At 52.6% G+C, this 24,863-nt stretch overlaps 1 protein-coding gene across 1 annotated transcript; it reads left to right on the forward strand.

The window, feature by feature from the left end:
• Positions 1-3,713: 3,713 nt before the first annotated feature.
• LOC104133804 (bMERB domain-containing protein 1) lies at positions 3,714-12,280 on the forward strand. The gene is made up of 5 exons (XM_035902638.1): positions 3,714-3,826; positions 5,889-5,962; positions 11,229-11,343; positions 11,446-11,519; positions 12,162-12,280. Exons 1-5 carry the CDS (start codon positions 3,723-3,725, stop codon positions 12,278-12,280), a joined length of 486 nt encoding a protein of 161 aa, XP_035758531.1. The 5' UTR covers positions 3,714-3,722.
• Positions 12,281-24,863: the final 12,583 nt, after the last annotated feature.

Consider the following 24,863-nt stretch of genomic DNA (forward strand, 5'->3'; position numbering starts at 1 on the left):
GCCCCTCTCCTATGGGGACAGGCTGGGAGAGTTGGGGTTGTTCAGCCTGGAGAAGAGAAGGCTGCGGGCAGACCTGATTGCGGCCTTGCAGGGCTTAAAGGGAGCCCATAGGAAAGATGGGGACAATCTTTTTAGCTGGGCCTGTTGTGACAGGACAAGGGGTGATGGTTTCAAACTAAACCAGGGTAGGTTTAGACTGGGTATAAGGAAGGAATTCTTTCCAATGAGGGTGGTGAGACACTGGCATGGGTTGCCCAGAGAGGTGGTGGAGGCCCCATCCCTGGAACATTCCAGGCCAGGTTGGACGGGGCTGTGAGCAGCCCAATCTGGTTGAAGGTGTCCCTGCTCCCTGCAGGGGGGTTGGACTGGGTGACCTCTAAAGGTCCACTCCAACTGAAAGCAATCTATGATTCTACAACCCCGACCACACCACCCTTAAGGCACAGCCAAGGGCTGAGGAGCTCAAGTCCTACGCCCATTGCTCTGCTCCATGGTGTAGACCTGTCCGCTGTCCCCATTTCACAGGATGCTCCCGCCCTGCAGTGGGAGGCTGCTGGGAAATGTCCTACAGGAGGGTGACCAGGGAGGAGGGGTGTGTGCGGGCAGCTCCTTCCGAGCAGCGTGGTCCCAGCTGTGCTCTATCCCCTGTCTCTGATGGGAACCCACCTGCAGTCCAGCCAGGAGCTTTCTCACCCTTGTGGGCAGCCTCCTACAGGCTGAACTCACGTCCCAGACTCTTGCCACATATGGGTAGAGCAGCCCAGCATTGCTACCTCCTCCGTTCAAGTACACATGTGAGGATTCACCTCTTCCATCTGGGATGGCTTCTGCTCATGAGGTTCTGGGATAAGAAGGGAGGAGCAGCGATGCTGATGCCTGTTTCAAGTCCTTGTGCTCAGCCACTGGGAAACAGCTGGCTGGTAACCTCAGCCAAATACTTCTGCCACCAGTGATCAAAGATATTCTGGGTTATTCACCCACCCACCCCAGCCAGGAGTGGCAGTCCCCCTCCCCCAGACCCACCCCTGTGCTCCTAGGGGTGCTGAGATTCGTCCTTGGCTAATGAAAGCTGCAGTAATCTCCTATCTTTTTTTATTGGAGCATCTGTAAAATTATCAGCCTTGTGGATTTAGCCTGGTCCCAGAAGCAACACTTAGAGCAATGCAGCTTTTTCCTGACAGGCCTAGAGCAGCACTGAAGTACAGCTGAACCCCAGGGAGTGGCTGCCTACAAGCACACACCGGCTGTACCATCCGCACTTCATGTGTGTCGTTACCTACGTGCCCGCTGTCACTTGCAGGGAGATCCTACCTGTCCCTGGAGCAGGGCCCCAGCTGCTCGGGTGCAGCGAAATATCCTGGGCAAGAAGAGCTCAGGGGTGGCAGAGCAGCAGGATGCTGGGGATGAGGGACCTTAGCATCCTGGGCCTCTAGCAACCACAGTGCGGTCCCCTAGCAACCGCATCCTGGTCCTGTAGCAACTGCAGTCCAGTCCCCTAGCAACCCCCTTCAGGCCCATAGAAACAAGGCTAAGGGAGGGTTTCTGCACAAAAATTTGCAGCAGAGGCATTGAGCAAGAGCTGAGGGAGGGCAGCGCATCTGACCCCACACCTGGTCCAACCCCGTGTATTTGTTGGTCTGTCCTGAGCGGGCACTGGTTCCTGGGAGCATCCTGACAGCTTAGAATGGGGAATGTCCAAGGATTCAGCAGGCTGGCAGTGGCTGAATGTAGCCTCTGTAGCTAGGGCAAGAGGGAGATAATCTCCAAGTAGTCCTCATGAGTTTCTACGGGAGCAACAGCGGAAAGCTACTCTTCAAACCAGCCATGCTAATCCAAACCACTCGTATTTCCACTGTTGAACCTTCTCTGCCAGCAGCCTCGGAAACATGCCTGACTCTGAAGATGATTTCCCAAGCAGTTTTACATGATGGTAGAGGACCAGTGAATGCAGAGTGTTTTGCCTTATGCCTTAATGCTTTCCTGACCTGTCATGCTCAGCACCGGCCTGGGCCCTGTTTGGGATCCCCAAGCCACATGCGCCATTTCTGACAGCTCCGGCGCCCAGACCTCCACTGCCCGGACAACCCTGCTCCCAGCGCTGGTGTTCCTTGGCGGAGCTTTCCCTTCTCTCTGCATAGGGAAAGTCCCAGGGCTGCAGGAAGGCAAAATCTCAGAGGGGAGATGTGTCCTGTGGAGATTCAAAGGAAGCGCAATTTGCCCCTGATGTTTGTGATTTTTAATGTTTTCTTCTCGCCTGGCTTTGCTGTAGCTGCTGCCCCCCCCCGCCCCCCCCAACCTGGGCTGCGTGCACATCACAGGAGAGCCAGATTAACCCATAGGCAATGAATGTGCTGCTGCATGACACTGATAATGAGCTCGGTGCTGTTCCTCTGAGCCAGAGTGGGGGGAGCTGGCCTGGGAGCTCAGCGATCCCCATAAAACAGGCTGGGGGCTGCTGTGGGAGGTGCTGGCTTGCAGGTGGGGTGCGAACTGGCATGGCATCCTTGTGCAAATCAGTGTGACAGTCTTGTGCAAACCAACATGACATCGGGGGGACATCTGTGTGTAAACCAGTGGAGGGGGGAGGCAGAGCTGGTGGTCAGAGCCAGGGATTGAGGTTGCTGGGCTCTTGTACTGTCCATCCCTGGGATTGCCACTCCACTCTCCTAAAATATGAATTACAGCCCCTTTTTCCCGCATTTTGCTGTGAACCTCTTGCCTCTTGCCCTGAGCAAATGACATCCCCTTTCCCTGCCTCAGTTTCCCCAAGTGGGTTATAGAGGTGATGCTCAGTGCTCTAGAGGGTGAGGAAGCCAAACTGGCCTGCTGGGTACCATGGGGGCTTTTTCCCCCAGTGACTTGGGAAGGATGGGGGGATCTTCATCCAGCCTGTGGTGGAAAGGGACCAGCTACAGGAACTTCACCTCCACGACTCCTTAGGAGGCCCCTCTGTGCTATATGGGCCCAGTGTTTGGTCCTGGCCCATTCTGGAGGACAGGCTCAGGTCTCTGAGTGTCTGTCCATGTGCTGGAGATGCCTGAAGCTTACGTGGTTCTGGAAAAAGAAAAGTATATTCCTGCCATTCCCTCCAGCAGTTTTAGCCCCCATGGCCTCCTGCTGTTAAGCAGAGAGGAAGACCCCTGGGACTTTCTCAGCAGTGCAGAACCCGCCACAACATCGGTGTGAGCAGGGTGTGCTGCAAAGCCAGCGCAAGCGGGCGAAATGATGCTTGTTTCCACAGCTCAGAGAGCTGCAAGCTCAGATGTGGTGGCCTGCTGGCCTCCGAGGTCTTCTTCCATGCAGACACTTCATGCATATTGCATGGGTGTTTGGAGCTGTGCTCAGCAAGTCGAGCCGGCTCTGATGCTAATGCAGCAATGAGCAGACCTGTTCCAGTGCCCAGCCTCACACAAAGCAAAAATAAAGGCAAAACACAGCAAAAATAAAGGCAAAACACAGCTGCGGGCAGCTCAACGCCCTTGCGTATGTCAGTGACTCTCCCTGGGCCTGTTGGGCTCTCTCCTCTTGCAGCACCCAGCAGGGTAGCAAGAAGCCTGCAAATGAGTTTAAAACTGCATGTGTGTAGTGGTTACGCTGGTCTGGTGTCTGCAGAGGGGGTCCCTGTGACAGCCCTGTGCTCCCTGTTGTCCTCACCATGTGTTTAACGTCTCCTGCTGGCTAATGTGGCTCCTGTTTTGTTTGTAGAGGACGAGATTGTTTCCATGGCTGACTCGACCACCACCATCGATGACATTGAAGGGGAGCTCTTCAAAATCGAGAGGATCAGGGAGATCCTGGTGAGGAGGGAGTCAGAGCTGCGGTACATGTGAGTACCTGCCTCGTCCTGCACTGCCCCCGTGTTTTCTGCCTGCCCCGATCAAACACGGATCTTCCATGGGGATGAGCAGGGCTGAGGCGCTTTCCACCTTGTTTTCCACCTGGGAGTGCAGCCTCTCCCACTGCTCTGGCCTTGCTCTCGGACAGGGCTCGAACAGGTCCCTGTTACAAAGCTGCCACTGATGCTGTGATGATTTGAGCTGAGTTTATGGCAGAGGTTTAACTACGCTACCACATTTCCATATTCACCCAGAAGCACCCCATCTTCCAGTGGGTCCATGCTCTTCCTCAGTGCCTGGCTCTTGGTCTGGCCTTAGGAATAGACCTGAGGTTTGGTGGCTCATTGCTGCTCTCTGGAGACAGTGCTTTGCCCCCAGCATGGGGATCTCTGGCTGCTGAACAGCCATACGACCATGGCTTGCCCTCTCCACATTGCAGTATTACACCACCCCCAGCTCCTCCTTCGCTCACCCATCCCCTGGGGACATCAGGACACATCGGGGCCGGACCAGCATTGGTGCTCGATGCCTGTTTCTGCACCGCATCCTCCTCCCCACGCAGCCTTTGCAGCCAGATGCAGAGGGAAAGATCTTCAGGGTCCATTTCAATCATCAAAGCTGGTTTTGAGTAAAAATCCGGAGGCCTTTCACATTGAAGGCAATGACATAGTCACTGTGTTGCGGTGGTACTAACCAGCTTTCGGGGTGATAAAGAACATTTTCCCTGGGTATATATTTGGGGAAAAGGACTGGTGAGCATTCATAGTCTGGGTTGATGAAGCTTTTTATTACCACTAAATTGCTGTAGTCAGCCCAGTCCTGAGATCCCACACTGTCAGGTCAAAACAAAGTCTGGGATCTTTTACTGGTAGTGGCAAAAATCATATTTACTGGGCTGCAGCATTTGATAAGCTGCTTTTTTAGTGTATCTGAGTCCTACTGGTACCTGGGCTACCGGGATCCCCAAAGCCTGGAAATGCCTGTGTAAATCCACTGCCTGGGGAAGAAGCTGTGAGCTGGCCTGGTTTAGAGGCTCAGATTTGGAGTGATGACCTCTTTGAGGTACAATTCCCCCTGAATATATTGTTGAAAAGGATTTTTGGAAATCTTAAGAAGTGTAGTTCTTAAATGCTTTCTGTGGCAACTGGTACCTGCCTCTCACAGGTGCTGTCAAAGCTCACATCTCTTGCTCTTTATTATCCCTTTATTTGTTTTCTTCCTTGGACTTGAAAAACAAAAGGAAATCACCTGCCGAAGGCACATACTGGGGTGGGTATGGATGCAAAAGCAATCACTTGGAAGTTTGGCAATGCCAGGGTGATATGTCTGAGTGGTTTGGAGGTGCTGCAGGGGACTCGAGCGTCAGCTCTGGGGAGTGCAGCAGTGGGGAGGAGCTCAGCTCTGCAAGGCAGGGAAAGTCAAGGGCTTCCCTGAGCATCGCTGCTGGGGAAGAGGGATCTCCAGACCGGGGTTCAGTAGGACAGGGTCAAAAAGGTTGGGGACCTGGGGCTGAGGTGAGCCCATCCTGATTGGTGTGTGGTTTGAGCCAGAGATGATTTCATGGCCCGTGGCTTCAGCAGGCTCTTGTTCTCCTGTCGAAATGACCTTGTTTCTCAGTAGACACCTGCAACGTTTGCACATTTTCCCCCTCTGTTGTTTCATTTTTCTACCTTTTTTTAATTCTGCAAAAAGGCAGTATAAAAATGTCAGCTCTTTTTATGTGGCAGCAGCTTCCATTTGGTTTTGGACTTTGCTGTTTAGGGATTATTTTTTGAGAAAAGGACCAATACAGCTGCTGTTGCATCATGGATGTGCCAGGTTTTAATGAGGTTTCATTGTCGTTAAAGTGATGAACCTTTTCCTTTGCCAACAACCAGTGACACAACCCGTGTAGCTCCAACCAGAGCTCTGAGATGAACGCAGGTAAATCTGTGCTCTCCGCCACAGGCACCAGGTGCGTTGCCTTCCAGTGTTGGCTGGGTGTTGCTCTGGAGATGTTGAACCTTTCCTCTCCCGGTCTTTCCCTCAGTGGTTTCATTTGTGTCTCTGCAGGATGGATGACATTCAGCTTTGTCAAGAAATCAGCCGGCTGAAAAAGGAGCTTCAAAAACTCATAGCCCTTCCAGGTAAGGCTTTGTAAAGCTTCAGAGCGCTGCACCCTGCCGCTGCAATCAGCAGAAAGGTTTCTGTGAAATGCAAGAAGCTCTTGAAGAGCTCCCACCCAGGGCTGCTCATGGAGATGATGCTGCTGCAGGAAATGCGTGAGCATCAAGAAATGTGGCTCCTTGGGCGTGACCTGAGATCTTTCCTGAGAGCTTTGCTGCAGTCCCACCAGGGGCTCCTTGTTCTGGGCTGAAGGGCAGAGGAAACACAAAAGGAGAAAGAATGTGAGTGCTTTGAGGAAGAGTGTGGGTCTGGTGCAGGAGGAGGACAGGAGCTGAGTGAGGTGGCTGTGTCAGAAATGTGTGTCCATGATGGGACAGATGGTAGCAGCAGCCTGGGAAGGGTTCCTGGTTGCAGCCAGGGTAGGATGAATGCTGGGGGTTAGGATGTGATGCCAAAGGGGGTCAGTGATGTCCCTCATTTAGGTGAATTCATCATTCAGGGTGTTGAAAACAGGCCAACAGTCCAGGGCAACATATATGAAAACTTCACCTGGGAGGAAATGCTGCTTTTGTGTGTCCCCCTTAACCATGACTGGTGACCCTCCATGTCCCTGTCGCAGCCAGAGCCACCCTTCACAGCCCAGGAAAGGCCAAACCTTGGTTCACTAAAGGACCCCCCTCAGCCAAAATATTCAAATGAAAGCACATGCCAAAGAGCTCAGGGTTTGAAGAAAGGCTTCCCCATAAGCCATGTCCATCACTGTCCATAAGGCTCTGCCTCCTCCCAGGACAGCTTCATTCAGCCCCAGGTAGGACTTGATCTGTGTTTTCAGAACCAGGTGGGAGGCGTCTCCCTGCTTATTTGTACCCATCCAAGCATCAAGGTCTGGACCACCCTAAGGATCTCTCTGAAGATGTTGCACTCTCAGAGACCAACGAGTGCATAGCAGGGGCAATGCCTGGATGCAGACAAGGGACCCGCTGCGCACAGCTCAGCTCAGCGTCTCTGTACCCAAGGTTATCAAAGCCAAGGGTGGCAAGAAACCTTGACCCTTTCTAATGCCATAGTCTCGCTGTGCTGTGCGTGCTTGTGAATCTTCAGCACACAGTCAGAGCCCAACTGCTGCTTCATGTGCAGGGCTTGATCAGTTTAATACAACCTGGCTGCATCCAGAGGGAGGATCAGACAGGGGAGGGGAGGGGAGGATTCTGCCATAGAAATGGGAGCTGCTTGCAGAATGTAGACCCAAATCTCATGTGGGCTTTTAAATCAAACACCTTCTAGTTCATAAAACAAGACTTGACCTAAATGATGGCTCAGGACCAGATATGAACTTGGCTTTTTCTGAAGCTTGAGAAACGTGGCTGGGTTTCCTTCATCTGCTCTGGTCTTTCATTTCTAGCCTTTTCAGCATCCCCAGATTCAGCTGAGAGCAGAAACACTGCTTGCATCAGGGATGCTCTTTCTGTCTTCTTTATAACTTGGCTCAAATCAGGCTGCACTGGAAAAATCCTGCAAACCATTGGTCTTGCACAATGGTAGCAGCAGATCGTTAGCAAAAATGGGCGTTGAACTTTGGTTCGCTTAAAGGTTCAAACACGTCTCTGCTTACTCAGAGCTCAGCCAGACCTGTGGCTTGAAATCACACCAGACCAAGGTGCCTTTAATAATTCAGAGGGATATTGTGGTCATGATGGGCTCTGACATCAATGAGATGGAAACAGTACAGTGTTTGTACGGCGGGTGCATTAACTCTGAGATGCCCTAACTCAGAAATGCAGGTTGTTAATTAACTAATGCCAAATAGCTGGTGTGTTTGTGCGCAGCCTGAGGGTTCCCATTTGTACAGCATCTGAAGGACACTGGAATGTGCTCCTGTTCCCAGCAGGCAGGTTGGAGCTGCTCTACCCGGCCCATGCCCACAGCCAGGTGACTTTGCTTTAACTCTTCATGGCAGAAGAGTTCCAGCAGCGGTGGCCCAGACTGCAGTCCAGATCAGTTTCCTCTGCCAGAAGCCTTGAGCTCACTCTCTGCACAAGACCACAACCATAGGAGAAACCTGTTTGCTGGGGATGTTTCTAACAACATGATTATGAGAAGTTCATCCCACTCTGACTCCCCCAATCAATACATAACAGACTTTGAACTACAAATCAATACATAGCTTAGGTAACTGCTGAGACCCAGCCTACAGGGTTTGCTCCATACTGCGAATTTTGATGCATTTTTATTTAGCTGAAGGAAGGCTGGAGATTGATCCATCCTCTGCTGGATTGATTTGGAGCCGGCTGCTGAATTCAGAAATGGTATTAAATAGCTGCAGCACAGACAGTTGTAGTTGCCACCTAAGGTAGCTGTCCATTGATATTTAACGCTCCTTAGCCCTCTCTCTATCATCTTCACGTGTCCCACTTACCATTACATACCAATTTATATAGGACATGACTTGATAGCGATTTGAGAGTTTTCATGTCTTCACTAACTTGCTGCCCGAAGACAAGTGGCACAAGTGGGTTCCCCCATGCTCAAGGTCGGTCAGTCTGGGGATTCAGGTGGCAACCAAGGCTAACACATTCAATACAGCCTGGCAGACACCGTGGTCATCCTTGTCGCTGGGTTGGGAATGGGGCTGACAATTGCTTGAAAGCTGAGATGTAGAGGATGAGATCACGGGGACCGTGTTTAGCAAGTGAATAAGGCTATGAAGGACAGTGGAGCATACTGGTTTTCATGTCTCTGTATATATGGGATAAATGGTGGCATGAGGTGCTCCCAAGGCATCTGGGCATTGCTGATAATTCTCTATGCACCTGAATCCCTGGTGGTTTCTCAGCCACATGGAGGACCTGGCTCAGAGGTCTCTGGACCCCTGCCCAGCTCAGAGCCAAGCTGAGACTGATTGGGTGTGCTGGCATGGGAAAAGCGGGTTAAGCACATCTGAGCTGAAGGATGATGCCCAAGTCTGACATTTCCGAGCTTTTTGAGGCTCAGTACCCAGCCTCTCCAGCAGTGCAGGGTGAAGACCCCAGGCGAGCCATGGTCACCTTCCACCAGAGAAGTCAGCTTGTTGAGGTGGCCTTCCTCTGCTCTGCGAAGCTCACAGTTGCATCTTGCAGTTCTCAGCCGCATGAAAATTTTGGGAAGAAGCTAAAAATTCAAAATTTGATGACACCAGACGTGTCTCCTCCCAGCCAGGGTGGTTTGGGATGAGGTTGTTGCTTATTTAGCAGCCTGTGTCTGGATGTCGGTGCTTACTTTGGGTTGGCTTTTACCCCCACTCTCGCATCTGCTCCCAGGTTGAGCAGAAGCAGAGCAAGGCTGGGCTGGCATAGGCAGGATGGTCCAGAAACACTGCTTGCATCAGGGATGCTCTTTCTGTCTTCTTTATAACTTGGCTCAAATCAGGCTGCACTGGAAAAATCCTGCAAACCATTGGTCTTGCACAATGGTAGCAGCAGATCGTTAGCAAAAATGGGCGTTGAACTTTGGTTCGCTTAAAGGTTCAAACACGTCTCTGCTTACTCAGAGCTCAGCCAGACCTGTGGCTTGAAATCACACCAGACCAAGGTGCCTTTAATAATTCAGAGGGATATTGTGGTCATGATGGGCTCTGACATCAATGAGATGGAAACAGTACAGTGTTTGTACGGCGGGTGCATTAACTCTGAGATGCCCTAACTCAGAAATGCAGGTTGTTAATTAACTAATGCCAAATAGCTGGTGTGTTTGTGCGCAGCCTGAGGGTTCCCATTTGTACAGCATCTGAAGGACACTGGAATGTGCTCCTGTTCCCAGCAGGCAGGTTGGAGCTGCTCTACCCGGCCCATGCCCACAGCCAGGTGACTTTGCTTTAACTCTTCATGGCAGAAGAGTTCCAGCAGCGGTGGCCCAGACTGCAGTCCAGATCAGTTTCCTCTGCCAGAAGCCTTGAGCTCACTCTCTGCACAAGACCACAACCATAGGAGAAACCTGTTTGCTGGGGATGTTTCTAACATGATTATGAGAAGTTCATCCCACTCTGACCCCCCCAATCAATACATAACAGACTTTGAACTACAAATCAATACATAGCTTAGGTAACTGCTGAGACCCAGCCTACAGGGTTTGCTCCATACTGCGAATTTTGATGCATTTTTATTTAGCTGAAGGAAGGCTGGAGATTGATCCATCCTCTGCTGGATTGATTTGGAGCCGGCTGCTGAATTCAGAAATGGTATTAAATAGCTGCAGCACAGACAGTTGTAGTTGCCACCTAAGGTAGCTGTCCATTGATATTTAACGCTCCTTAGCCCTCTCTCTATCATCTTCACATGTCCCACTTACCATTACATACCAATTTATATAGGACATGACTTGATAGCGATTTGAGAGTTTTCATGTCTTCACTAACTTGCTGCCCGAAGACAAGTGGCACAAGTGGGTTCCCCCATGCTCAAGGTCGGTCAGTCTGGGGATTCAGGTGGCAACCAAGGCTAACACATTCAATACAGCCTGGCAGACACCGTGGTCATCCTTGTCGCTGGGTTGGGAATGGGGCTGACAATTGCTTGAAAGCTGAGATGTAGAGGATGAGATCACGGGGACCGTGTTTAGCAAGTGAATAAGGCTATGAAGGACAGTGGAGCATACTGGTTTTCATGTCTCTGTATATATGGGATAAATGGTGGCATGAGGTGCTCCCAAGGCATCTGGGCATTGCTGATAATTCTCTATGCACCTGAATCCCTGGTGGTTTCTCAGCCACATGGAGGACCTGGCTCAGAGGTCTCTGGACCCCTGCCCAGCTCAGAGCCAAGCTGAGACTGATTGGGTGTGCTGGCATGGGAAAAGCGGGTTAAGCACATCTGAGCTGAAGGATGATGCCCAAGTCTGACATTTCCGAGCTTTTTGAGGCTCAGTACCCAGCCTCTCCAGCAGTGCAGGGTGAAGACCCCAGGCGAGCCATGGTCACCTTCCACCAGAGAAGTCAGCTTGTTGAGGTGGCCTTCCTCTGCTCTGCGAAGCTCACAGTTGCATCTTGCAGTTCTCAGCCGCATGAAAATTTTGGGAAGAAGCTAAAAATTCAAAATTTGATGACACCAGACGTGTCTCCTCCCAGCCAGGGTGGTTTGGGATGAGGTTGTTGCTTATTTAGCAGCCTGTGTCTGGATGTCGGTGCTTACTTTGGGTTGGCTTTTACCCCCACTCTCGCATCTGCTCCCAGGTTGAGCAGAAGCAGAGCAAGGCTGGGCTGGCATAGGCAGGATGGTCCCTGTTAGTGTGTTAAATGTGTTCCCTGTGCTGCAGAGAATGAAAAGTCCAATGAGGAGAAGCAGAGGGAAGAAGAGCTGGTACAGCAGATACACAAACTGGTGGAAACACGGGATTTCCTGGTGGACGATGTGGAGTTTGAGAGGCTCAGGTAGTTGGGTGCAATTTATTCCTTTGCACTGAGGACAGTGCCAGACAGTCCTGAATGCCTTGCTGCTCCTTTCCTGAGTGCTAACCAATCTCTTTGCCACAGGGAAAGGGAAGAAGACAAGGAAATGGCAGAGTTCCTGCAAAGTAAGCTCTCCAAAAGCTACCTCCAGAAAGCAAGTAGGTGGTTGATTAGTTTTATTCCTTGCATTGAACCTCCCTGGCAGTTTCTCCTGTTCCCTAAGCACTCTGTCCCCAGGATTTCATTGCTCTGCATGGGGCTAGCTTACCTGGAGGCCATCTGTTGCTGGAGGAGGGTGTGGGGAAATGGCAACTGGAGGATGCTGGTGCTTGAGATCCCACTGTGGAAACATTCTGAATCGGTACAGATGTTATACTCCATTTTTCTCCTGGAATTTCCCAGCCAGCATGTCCTATGAGAATGGGCAGGTGTCCTTTTATGGGTGATGTGCTTCATCTGACCCTTTCCAACCAGCCCCTTACTTTTCATCACACCATTAGCTAAGATCACAAGTCATAGTATCCATCCTGTCCTCCTTTCTTCATGGCCTCTGATGGCTACCCTCTTCCCTGTGCCTCCATCGTTGCTGGAGGAACATCTCCCCAGCGTGGTGGAACGCATTTCCAGCTCAGGGTCCCTGTGCCTGTAGCACACATGGTGACGTGTCCTCAGGGATGCAGGAGCTCATGCCCAGCTGTGGGTCTGGAGCGGGTCAGCATCTTAGCCCCAAAAGGCGCTCTAAGAAGAAGCGATGGGCCTGCGCTCTTGGTACCAGGCAGATACCTATTCCTCTTCCGTAGCTCCTGTCAAAGAGAAGAAAATGACTTCCAGAGGCCAGCAAACCTCTGCACCATACATGACCAAAACGGGCCTCACCCTGCTCAAGGAGTGCTGTGGCTTCACCTGCTCCATCATGTAGGCCAGCCCCCAGCTCCTCTGCACAGGACATGACCATGGTACTGTACACGTCCCAGGAAGCTGGGCCAGGCAGGAGGGGCTTCCTTGGCATGCTGAAACAGCCACGTGCCTGTGAGGGTGGGCGAGCACTGGTGGCTGGGACATGCACAGCTCCTGGTGCTGCAGGTGTGGGGTGCGAGGGACCACCAGGCTGCAGCACTGCTCTGGGGGGCTGCCATCGGGGAAAAGCACTGGAGCCCCACTGGGTCCTGAGAGAGGGTCTGGAAGGGGAGCAGTGGTGGTTGTGGCTGGGAGGAAGACAAGGGGATGGAGGGAGTTGAGTGGAGGGGGAAGAAAGATGGAGAGTGAGGAGGAGCGGGACCAGGGGCACTGCAGGTACCCATCTCCATGTAAGCTCATACGGGAGGGAGTTGCCTGTCAAATGTGCCACTGCTGTGCACAGCTGGTGCTCATGGAGTCACACCACCAATGCCTTTGTCTTCTCGCAGCATCTTCTCTGAAAACCTACGAAGCCATCAGGCCTTTCTGTCATTGAGTGTCACAGAATCCCCAAATGGCAGGGGTTGGAAAGGCCCTCCAGAGATCACGCAGTCCAGCCCCCCTGCTCAAGCAGGGTCACCCAGTGCAGGTTGCACAGGACATCATCCAGGCGGGTCCTCACGTGCCTTCTTGCTGACTCTCCTGCCTGCTCCTTTTCATCAGGTTGCAGTTAAATTACTGGCATCTGCTGACAGCCACCGGTGCCCAACCATGAAGCGATGTGCCCATTATTTTTAAAACAGAGTTTACTAAGGGCCAGGCTGTGTCAGTTGTGCAGGACTATCCTCTGGCTGCCAAGGAGCAACCAGACACATCCCTGTCCATTTGCCAGTGGTTCAGGACATAAACCCATTCCAAACATTGCCACTTTGTAGAGGCCTTGGGGGCTGGCAGACCCATAGAGGGGTGCTTCTTGCCAGTGCAGCCTGATGTGGACTTCCCCAAAGTCTGTGGGGTGCGGACAAGTCAAGCAAGGCCTAAAAAGCTTGGTGTGGGATGGAGCAGAGGCTGAACTGGTGATAGCTGGTGAGCTGAGCTCACTCCTGACAGTGTGTGGTGAGGACACAGGTGAAGCAAGTCACATCTAAGATGAAGTTATGTCTATAAGGATGTGCTTTAATACAGTTGAAGTGAAATTCTGGGCTCCAGCACCACAAATCTGAGTCCAGACCTCACAGCTCATCACAGGGCAGCTGCAAGGAGGTGAAACCACCCACCCACTGAGGTCCCACCTTCCTCCATGGGCTTCACCCAGTAGATGGTGAGCATGGCCAAAGCCAAGTGCTGAGTCCCGACTGACAGCATGTGTGACAAGCACTGTGTAAGAGGAAGACGATGGTAATGGAAGTCCAGTGGGTTGTAGTCTCTGGAGGGGGATAGCTCTCACCCTTAATAATGCTAAGGCAGGTGGCTTGACATCCAAGAGTTCGTCTCAGTGGCGTTAGGCACCCCGTAAAGCAGGGCTGGCTCTCCAGCCCCTGGAGAAGGGAGGCACCAAGGGTATCCCATGGTTGCAACCCATGGTTTCCTATCTCTTGCCTTCACAGGTCTCCAGCAAGAGTCCACGATCTGCTCTCCTCTGAGAGTTTCAACTTCCTGTCATTGTCCATACTTCCCACTGCAGCATCACCACAGAAGAGACTTCCCAGGCAGGCTGGTGCAAGCTTGAATGATGGCATGTGTCCTTGGTGCCACATCAATGGTCATCTCCTCCATGACATCAACAAACACCTAATTCCACCTGAGCTCAGCTTGGAAGAGGTGTGTGCAGCAGTGGCAAGCGATTCCATGACAAAGAGGACCAGTGCAGTGCTTCACCTGGACAGAGTAATAAAAAAAGCACTGGGAGATAATGTTTGGAGAACAGTGTGCTCCACCATCCAAGAAACGCTGTGGCCACAGATGGTGTCTGATCCTTCACCTTGCACCACCTTGTGAGTCTCTATGGGATGACTCCTGAGGACTCTTGGTGGGGAATGTCTCTGGTCTGGGTTTTGTTGTGCTTGTAGTGGTTTTATTGCAAGGTGCTCTACGGCTCTGGGTAGAGCCAAGCAAAGCGCGAAGGGGCATCCCCAGAGCCTGCTGAATGAAGGGCTAACTCTTGTGAAGTTACCACCTGAGCACAGACCTGGTGTGTTGAACTATGGGCAGATGAGGTGCTTTCCCACCTCACTGTTACTGGATTCAGTTTTCAGCTCCAAGAAAAAGGAGAAAATTAGAGCAAAAGAGAAAAGGAGAAAAATTCAGAAGAGCAGGGCAACATGCAGAAGGAAATGAAAACCAAACAGGAGTCTGGAAAAGGGGCAGGGGAAGGTGGAGACAGCGGGTGAGAGACGCTCTCACTGCCAAGAGGGCATTCAGTCCTGCCCTCCAGTGCCCTGGCCAGTGTCTCTGGGCTTGACGCCATGAGCTGGACGTAAAGTCCTGTGTAAAAGGCTCATGGCATCCTGAGGTCACCCAGTGTCTCAGTTCCTGTTGTCCCTTCTAAGCATCCACCTGTGTTGAGGAGGCACAGCCAGAGCTGCTAATGCCCATCACAGCAGGATGGGGGTTCTCTTTCTTGCTGGGTGTGAGGGCCTCTCACATCTCCTGCCCTGCACTTCTGCCCTGTAGGCTGCCATAGCTTTACTGGGTGTCCTGGGGTGGCCTCCCATTTGAGTGGCTGTCCAAGAGCTCTGGTTGCCCTCTGGCCAAAACGGTGATTCCTCCAGCTCAGTCCTGCTGCCATCTTGCTGTAAGGTCTTGAGATGGTGTTCCTGCCTGGGTCACTGTCCGCAATGCCCAGTGAGATGGTCACAAGCTATCTGGCTCTTTCCGTTGCACCTGATAGCACATTCATCCTTATAATACACAGCGCAGGTGGGATCCTTCCCAGTGCAATACCATAAGCAGGTCTAAGTTCCTCCTGCATTTCTTTTTCAGCACCACCAGAAACCCCAGGGTGTGGGAACCCGTTCTCTGACCTTTGTAAGGGGGTTTCCACTCATTTGCCCTTCCTGAGCAACCTCCTCCCCATATGGGTCTTGGCAGCAGCCAGAAAAGTCCCCAAATTAACCAGTCTCTCTACACACTCACAGACCAGGGTGCAAGGCCTGAATGGGCTGGCATGGCGCCTGGTCATCTCTAGAAAACTCAACGCCACTTTGTTTCGTATCACTTCTGAGTTGACTTCAGTGGTCCCAGCCTGAAGCGGGCTTACACTTTGTGCTGCTTATTAATGACCTACAGCATCCTACAAACGCCACCTGACAGTTCCTGGTGCTGCCCTCACTTGGGGGAGGCTTAAGTGTGGACTGGAGGGAGCACTCTGTAGATCACAGGGGCAGATTAAGCTGCAGAGAGCTCCTCACTGTTTTGCCAACCCTATGCAATGGAGTGAGGTGCAGCAGACAGGTGGAGCTGTTGTCCCAGCAGGGGTGACAGGCCACCATTGGTAGCATCCACCCTGGAGTTGATGGGACAGATTGGGCCACTCGCTCCCTGCTCTTCCAGTAGCTGCTTCGCTTGGTTGCCCTGCAGTCACACATGTTGTGCAATACTAGTGTTTGCTTTGAGCCACGCAAGCCAAAGAATTGACCTAGAAGGCCGCCCTCACGGTCCTTGCCTTCCCCAGGGTCCTCTTGGGAAGGGTGAGTAACTAGGCCAGTTTGTTTGGCTGCACTGAGAAGGAGCCAAAGGCAAGGAAGAGCCCTTGATTCAAAACTTGCTCCCCTAGTTCATCCTTACCTCCACCCCACAAGGCCCCAGGACCCAGACTTCAGCTGCTGAGCAGTGCTTGGGCAGGCAGGGAGGATGGGCAAGGGGAGATGGGCAAGGTCCTGGCCTGTTTCATTCTGTGTTTGCTGGCTGTGTTTGTGTGGATGGTCATGGAAAGGGAGACAGGCTGGCATCCTGGTCATACGTCACCGTTTGGCCTGTATTTTAACTGAAGGCAAAGGTGTGCAGCATGTGGGAGCAACACTGTTTCATACGCATTGATTTCAACCCAAACAAATAAATGTCTGTTGGAAGCTTGGTTCGCAGCAATTTTTCCCACCTGGGACCTTTGCAGAGAGATGTCTCAGGATGTGTCACAGCAGGGTGGCTGAAGTAGAACAGAAACAAGATCCTAAAAATTCAGGCTGGACTTCGGAGTTCTCTGATGTTGCAGGAGTACAGAGCAGCTCCTGTGGCTGCCGCAAGTGACCCAGTCCTTCCATTTCTGGCTCTTGACCTAACATTTCACATTTGGGCCAGGTTGAAAAATCCTTGGAAAGGCAAGAAACTGCCTCGCTGGGTTAATATCCTTTAATGCTCAGAGCCCTGAACTCTTTTGATATATTAGTTCATCAATAACAGCCTTCTGTCCTCACCAAGCCTCAACGGTAGCGTTTATAGAGGGGTTGTGGGACACCAAACGTCTTCTCTATGTGGTGCTTTGCTTAATGGAGCACCAAAGGGGGTCTGTCTGCACCATCTCTTCTCTTGGCCCCCTACTCTCCCCCTCCTGCATCCCACCCCCCAGGTGCTCTCAGGAGGAGGAGCAGGACTGGCAGTCCTGCAGACTGTAGGCGCTGATGGTTTTTGGTGTTTCCTGTCCTTGGGATGGGTGATTAAAGAACATGCTAAGCATCTTGTGGTGGACATGCTGGAGAGGAGATGGGCTGGGAGAGGAGATGGGCTGAGAAGGAGCAGAGAGGCAGGACAGAGTTGGTGCTTCGCTGGGTCTCATCTGTTGTGTAGGACCAGGGAAGCTTGTGATCACTCATGGGTGCCACGCGCTTTTGTGCCAGCGACTGCTGAGAGGGGACTAGGCAGCTCTGGCACGGCATCCTCTCTTAGATCAGGTGGCTGGGAACTGCAGGTATAAAACCCATGCTCTCATTCGGGTGTAATGTCTTCCATGTCTTTGCCATCTGGCACCCCAAGGGTGCTTGGCATGACAAGTCCTGGATAGGTGCTAATCATGGGGTTAACAAGGCGGCAACATCTGAAGTCGCTGCTGAAGGCAGCAGTCAATGCTAACACAGGGTTGTCCCCATACCTCCTCGCAGATTCCCAAAGGCTGGGGGGGAAGGTCTGGAGGTGAGAGCAGCCTAAGGGATCTGGAGCTGACAGTGCTTTCCATACAGCCGTGCTCTGTCCCTGTCACTCGAGCCGCTCTGTGACCACCCTGCATCTGGCCTCCTGGAGGCACAAGCCCCTCCAGCAGAAATGCCCCCACCGGTGCTGGGGCAGAGCTGCCCTGCGGAGCAGGGAGTGCAGCAGCGAGTCCCAGCATTGCCAGCTCATGCCCACGCTGCCGGGAGCGCAGGCTGCTCCCCAGGAAATGCTGACAGTCCAGATTAAACCAGTAACAACATCTCAATATGCTGGGGATTTTCCGTCAACAAGAGGCAAAACAGACTGCAGCTTTAGCCAGTACTTTAATAGTCTCTTCTCTGTGCCAAGAGAGAGAAATCTTACTGAAAAACCCACCCAAACCCAAAACCCACAATGCAAACAAATCAAACCCCTGCAATTCCCCCAGGAGAAGGCAGGCTATTAACACAAAAATCTTGTTTATCATACACAGCATCAGAGGACTGAAACCCTGACACCTGATTAGGTAATTTTAGCCTTTGCTCCCATATCCCATGGCATTGTGAGTCACATCAAGAAGTGAACAGAGCTGGTGGGAGCTGCATCTTTGCCATGCTCAGCACACTGAGCTGGGGCTGTGGGTCCTGCCCGCTCTTCTGCTGGTGTTGAGGTCCCCGAGCCAGCGGGGTGGCTTCAGCAGGCAGGAGAAGGGGAGTAGGGTGGATGATCTGGGAAACCCTGGCAACCCAGAGAGTCCCCTCTCTGGAGCAGGACTCCAGGACCAGCACAGCTCCAGCTTGGCATCCTCTGTCATCTCACAAATAACAAGAGCAGAGCTTGTCTTTCTTCTAGGCTGGGGGTGCCTGGGATGGCTTTGCCTTAGCTTAGATGAGAGGGTTTTCTTCCTGTCCATCTCCCCCGGGCAAGGGAAGAAGAAGGATGAGATGAGTTTCACAGGCTCCAGCAGCCAGCATCTGCCCCCCACACCCCTCCATCCCCTGGTTGCTCTTCCAGGCAAGCCTGACCAAGGATCCCTTCACTCCAGTCATGACAGTGTCAGTGCACACTTGGGTACCACCTTGTCCCCTTTACGCCATGGCCACCATCTCCTGCCAAGGCTTCTCGAAGAGGCATTTTCAGGGGCTCCTAGTCATGTGAGGAGAGGTGAGTGACTCGGGTTATTTAGGCATCTTGTAGCCATCCAGGGCACAACCTGTACTCCATAAGCTGGCCAGAACCTCTCCAATAGACTCATCTGGACAAGGACACTGAATCATTTGGGCTGGAAAGTCAAGCAGTGCTGTTGTGGTGGTCACACCTCTCTGAGTGCACTGTTGGCTATGAAGACCACTAGGTATGGCTCAGACAGGAGTCAAATCTCCCCTGGAGCAGCCAGGGAACTACCTTCTTGCCATGCCTTCCCACCTGGGAGAAGGCAAGGGATAGCATCTTCTCTGTGTCAGCCCTCTCTGTCCTTCCAGAAGCTTGACTGCGTCTAGCCCAGGCTGGTGTTAGACACAGCTTTATCCCGCCACCCTGCCAAAAAGGCATCTGGCAGGTCTCTGGGGACCCTTCCCTTGATGTGCCCACAGACAGAGACCCCTGGGCTCCTGGTTTCTCCTTCCACTAGCTTGTCCTGTGGTGGACAGCCTGATGTCTCTTTTCAAGAACTTGCTCAGCTGATCAGAAGGTCACAGTGCTGCATCAGAGGAGCAATGCCATCTGTCCAGCTCTGTGGAGGAAGAAGAGTTAGCTGCAATGCCTCCTGGAAACTTGGGATTTGAGTGTGGCTTACTCATGCCTGGGCAGGGAGGCAGGGACTTTGCATTGAGGGGGATCTACCTCCTTTGCTCTGCTGGTGTGGTACAAAGGGCGCATAAGTTTCAATTGCTGGTCTCTGGCTTTTTAAGACCAGGCATTTCACTGTGTGGGGGCATGGATGGGACCACACGACCAAGGAGTTCCAGCAAATGATGCTGCAGAGCAGCATCCACACATGCTGCAGCTTCACATTCAGGATGGTGAGGGCTTCTGGAGCTGAGCAGGAGCAGACAGGACATCGGGACCAGTCACTAGCACAGGTCATCAGCTTGGCCTTCAAGTAGAGCTGTAGGGGACATGCTGAGTGTGATGTATGGGTTGACAGATGGGCACTGCCAGGCCCAGTCTGCCAAATCAAAGGAAGAAAATACATTGAAACTGGTCAGAAAGTGCCTGGTTGGAGCGATGCATCTTGTCTTTCTATCCCATGCTGAAGGTTCCTCAGAAGAGCTCAGCTCAGGCATCCAGAGAAGAAACAAGTCTCTGAACTGGCCATCACCAAAGGACTTCAGGAAACCTGGCCCCTCAATGTGTCCTCTCCATAAGCCCAGCCTGGAGACATCCATGCCCTCAGACCATTACTCACAGAGTGGCAGGCTCAGAGCTCCAGCCCCGTCTTCCTCAGCAGCTGGGCAGAGCTCCTCCTCTCCCATTAGCTCCCATTAGCTCCATCAGCTGCCACCAGCGAGATGCATTGAAGAGAGTGAAGGGGTGGACAGGGTGGAAGGAGAGGGGACAGCTGAGTCACCTCTTGGGATGAGTGTAAATGCTCCTGGTCCCTTTGGATGTCACTGCCAAGACAAGATGCAAGGGCACAAATGCGCAACATCATCTCTGCTCAGATGAGTCATGAGTTGACTTTTCCAGTGCAGGCAGCAGCTCTTGGTATCATCGTAAGTCCCTCTATGAGACACTTACCCACCTCTGGGACCCCTCAGGGCCTCAGAAAGGTTCATTCTCTCCTGCTTGGGTTTTTTCCTCTCTCTTCTGCTGCTGTGTATTTGGTCTCACAGAAAAGCAAGGAAGACCCGCATCCAAGGGTGCTGCTGACTGTGGGGCAAAGGATCTCAGATCCAGCCCCAGAGAGCTGCTGTCTCCGAGGAGGTGACATGCTCCTCATCAGGCCCAGTCTCGGGGCTGAGAACTGGATCACTCCATGCAAACTGGATCACTCCATGCAAATAAAAAGAAATATATTTGCTTTCCACTGAGAAATTGATTCTCACTGGCCTGAAGTGCTCTGCACCACCCTGCCTCTCAAGGCCACCACTGCCGATCCAGCCAGGCTGAAGGAGTCTGCATGCTGGGGATGGAGGCCCAGGTGCGGCAGCAGGAAGGGTTCGCCTTTTAGCATTTGTGAGAAGCTCTTCCCATGCAAGAAATCACTGCAGACCCATAGCTCCCATGTAGGGTCTTTACCAAAGGCCTCATCTCATCTTCATCCCTCTTATCCCCCTGAGCATCCCCCCAAACCCCTCAGCTCCTGTCCCTAAGCCATGGTCCACTCTGTTGATGTGGCAACTAAATACCCCTCCTTCTGGATGGGCAATGGGTAAGAAATCAACCGCTTCCCAACTCCGTCATTCACCCCCTGGGTGATCCTGGGCTCTTCCATGCTGTTTCTGCTCCCAGACTGGGCATCTCTTTCTTCCTTGTACCCTGCAGCCCTTGGAGCAAAGACTGTGTACGTACATACCGAGCAGAGCAGAGCCCAGAACACAGTCCTGGTTTCATTGTGACTTCAACAGGATGTGAATGTGGGCTCCTGCCACAAGAAGTAACACGGCTCTTGGTGAATGTCAGCACTGTGGGGCTCCCAGCCCACTGCAAGGCGTTAAAGCCAGGGCTCTCGGTGCACCCATGGGCTCTGCAACCCCTTCCCCACCCGCCAGGGGTCTGGTTGCCTGTGCTGAAGGCCAGCCCTGATGTGGGACAGCCATGTAACCTGGGATCAGCCTGCTGGAAAAGCAGTTCAGGTGTGAGTGGGAGCTGTGTGGAGCCCTCACTGGAGTTTCCCCTGCTTTGCTCAGGAGCTGCATTTATGCTTAGATCCTTGCCCTTGGTCCTTGCCTTGCAGGTAGGCATGTGTCCAGCCTTGTACCTGGCTAATTCTCACCTTGCCTTGCTGACTTGACTTTCTGGCTTCACCTTGGATCTGCCCCATCACTGCAGACTCGCGTAGGAACGCCCGGACACAGCCACCAACCGCCTGCCGATCCAGCCAGGCTGAAGGAGTCTGCATGCTGGGGATGGAGGCCCAGGTGCGGCAGCAGGAAGGGTTCGCCTTTTAGCATTTGTGAGAAGCTCTTCCCATGCAAGAAATCACTGCAGACCCATAGCTCCCATGTAGGGTCTTTACCAAAGGCCTCATCTCATCTTCATCCCTCTTATCCCCCTGAGCATCCCCCCAAACCCCTCAGCTCCTGTCCCTAAGCCATGGTCCACTCTGTTGATGTGGCAACTAAATACCCCTCCTTCTGGATGGGCAATGGGTAAGAAATCAACCGCTTCCCAACTCCGTCATTCACCCCCTGGGTGATCCTGGCTCTTCCATGCTGTTTCTGCTCCCAGACTGGGCATCTCTTTCTTCCTTGTACCCTGCAGCCCTTGGAGCAAAGACTGTGTACGTACATACCGAGCAGAGCAGAGCCCAGAACACAGTCCTGGTTTCATTGTGACTTCAACAGGATGTGAATGTGGGCTCCTGCCACAAGAAGTAACACGGCTCTTGGTGAATGTCAGCACTGTGGGGCTCCCAGCCCACTGCAAGGCGTTAAAGCCAGGGCTCTCGGTGCACCCACAGGCTCTGCAACCCCTTCCCCACCTGCCAGGGGTCTGGTTGCCTGTGCTGAAGGCCAGCCCTGATGTGGGACAGCCATGTAACCTGGGATCAGCCTGCTGGAAAAGCAGTTCAGGTGTGAGTGGGAGCTGTGTGGAGCCCTCACTGGAGTTTCCCCTGCTTTGCTCAGGAGCTGCATTTATGCTTAGATCCTTGCCCTTGGTCCTTGCCTTGCAGGTAGGCATGTGTCCAGCCTTGTACCTGGCTAATTCTCACCTTGCCTTGCTGACTTGACTTTCTGGCTTCACCTTGGATCTGCCCCATCACTGCAGACTCGCGTAGGAACGCCCGGACACAGCCACAAACCGCTCCGCCTTTGCTCACACACCGTGGGGCTGTGTCCTGTTGGGGAGGATGTCCTCCTGCCTGCTTAGCTCCTTCCCTCCAGGAGCAGCCCACTCTTGCCCCTTCCTGGCAGTTCCTAGCTCTGCTTTACCACACAAACATAATACAATCATTGAAGTGTAGGCACACAGTGGCTGCATGAAGTTGCAACAGCTTTTACTTTTCTTTGCCAGCTGAAATGCAAACTGCCATTCACCTCCCACTGCTCTGGGGAACTGTTCAGAAGAACTCAGGGCATGTCGTGGCCCACACTGCATTTACATGTCAAGGTTTCAGAGAGAAATGAGCTCTTCTTCCACATATAGCAGCTGGGAAGCAATTACTGCCCTCCCCTCTGCAATGGAGGCTTTTGTTAGGGTGTGTTCTTCTGCATCACACTGAGGACGTTGCACAGGGTCATTTTCTGCTGATGGATGGTAACTCCCTCAGCTTCAATGGCCCAATGTGGGTCTGAGCGCAGAGGCTTGAGGGAAATTGGGTTTCCTGGATGAGTTCTTGCTGAGACCTGACCCAAGGTACTGTGCTTCTAGTTGAGTTTACTCCTATGAACGCAAGCTTGCAGAGATAGCAACAGCAAAGACAGTGGGAGCATCCTCTGTTCAGACTCTGCACCAAGTGTTCCTGCCCCAAACTCATCCTTCCCCTGCTTTCCAAGCAAGCAGCCAGCACCAGCTCTGGGGTGCATCTGTGTTCCTCATTGCTCATGAAAGCACAGCTTTGGGGAAGGGAGAAGGTTAATCTGTGCCTTCCACACCCTTGGAATGAAGGGGTCAGGAGCTTGAGCAACCCCCAGGAATTATAAACAGGGACCAACTGGACTCAGACTTGTCTGGAGGGTGCATTAGCTGAATCCTCTGGCTCAGGACAGGAGTAACTACTGGAGAGAAGGGAACAAGAGTGTGTAATCAGTGGTCTTGCCTCAAAATCTGTAAGTTTGTAAGTCACCTGGACAAGCTGGAGAGGTGGGCCTCTGTGAACCTCATGAGGTTCAACAAGGCCAAGTGCAAGGTCCTGCACCTGGGTGAGGGCAACCCCCAGTATCAATACAGGCTGGGGGGGTGAAGGCACTGAGAGCAGCCCTGCCGAGAGAGACTTGAGGGTACTGGTGGACGAAAAATTGGACATGAGCTGGCAATGTGCGCTGGCAGCCCAGAAGCCAACCCTGTCCTGGGCTGCATCAAGAGAAGTGTGGCCAGGGGGGTGAGGGAGGGGATTCTGCCCCTCTGCTCCACTCTGGTGAGACCCCCCTGGAGCCCTGCATCCAGCTCAGGAGTCCCCAGCAAAAGGACAGGGACCTGTTGGAGTGGGGTCAGAGGAGGGCTACAAAAATGAGCTGAGTGCTGCAGCCCCTCTCCTATGGGGACAGGCTGGGAGAGTTGGGGTTGTTCAGCCTGGAGAAGAGAAGGCTGCGGGCAGACCTGATTGCAGCCTGTCAATACATAAAGGGGGCCCATAGGAAAGATGGGGACAATCTTTTTAGCAGGGCCTGTTATGACAGTACAAGGGGTGATGGTTTTAAACTAAACCAGGGTAGGTTTAGACTGGATATAAGGAAGAAATTCTTTACAATGAAGGTGGTGAAACACTGGAACGGGTTGCCCAGAGAGGTGGTGGAGGCCCCATCCCTGGGAACATTCCAGGCCAGGTTGGAGAGGGCTGTGAGCAACCTGATCTGGCTGAAGGTGTCCCTGCTCCCTGCAGGGGGGGTGGGCTGGATGGCCTCTGAAGGTCCCCTCCAACCCAAAACATTCTATGATTCTATGTTTATGTCATTGGGTCCTTGGTCCATTAAAAGGTCCTCCCCAGAAGACTCTGAGCCTGGCCTGAACTCCGCAGTGTGTCTCCAGAGCCATTTTTAGCCCCCTTGGTTTGTATTTGTCACGTTAGCAGTCATGATGAACAGCTAAATGCTTGCTGCAATAGCTCTGGCTGCTCATCCTTCACCTGTAACCATTCTCCACACTTTCCCTAACAGTTTGAGGGGGAAGGTGAGCTTTAGTACGTAGCACATGGCTGTCCAGAGACATCCACATCCACGGACATGCTGGGCGTGGTGGTGGAAAATCCCTGAAGCTCTTCCAAAGCACAGTCCCCCCACCCTGTTGTGACATCCCTCTCAAACACCTCGGCGCTTAGGCTGAGTGGGAAAGCCAAATGTGAACACTGGTACTAATCCCTGTTTGAGACTGTATTCCTGTCCCAGCCTGCTCTCCCTGTCTTGCATGCTTTGCTGGGACACCATCTCCTGCGGACAGAATCCCACCTGCTGGAGAAGGCACCCCAATGGTGTCTGGGGGTGAAGCTGTGGGATGGAGAGGCTGTGATGTTTCCAATCCTTCCAGAAAATGAAGAGACACCTTAAAATATTTGGTTATTTTTAATAGTATAAAAGGCGGCAATAACTGTGTGGGACAGAAGAGCCAGAAACGTGTGAAACTTTACTGGTGCAACCTATGGTGAGGTCTACAATACCTGTAGG

Source organism: Egretta garzetta, unplaced genomic scaffold, assembly GCF_000687185.1.
Source record: "Egretta garzetta isolate BGI_Z169 unplaced genomic scaffold, ASM68718v1 scaffold589, whole genome shotgun sequence".
NCBI classification, from domain to species: Eukaryota; Metazoa; Chordata; class Aves; order Pelecaniformes; family Ardeidae; genus Egretta; species Egretta garzetta.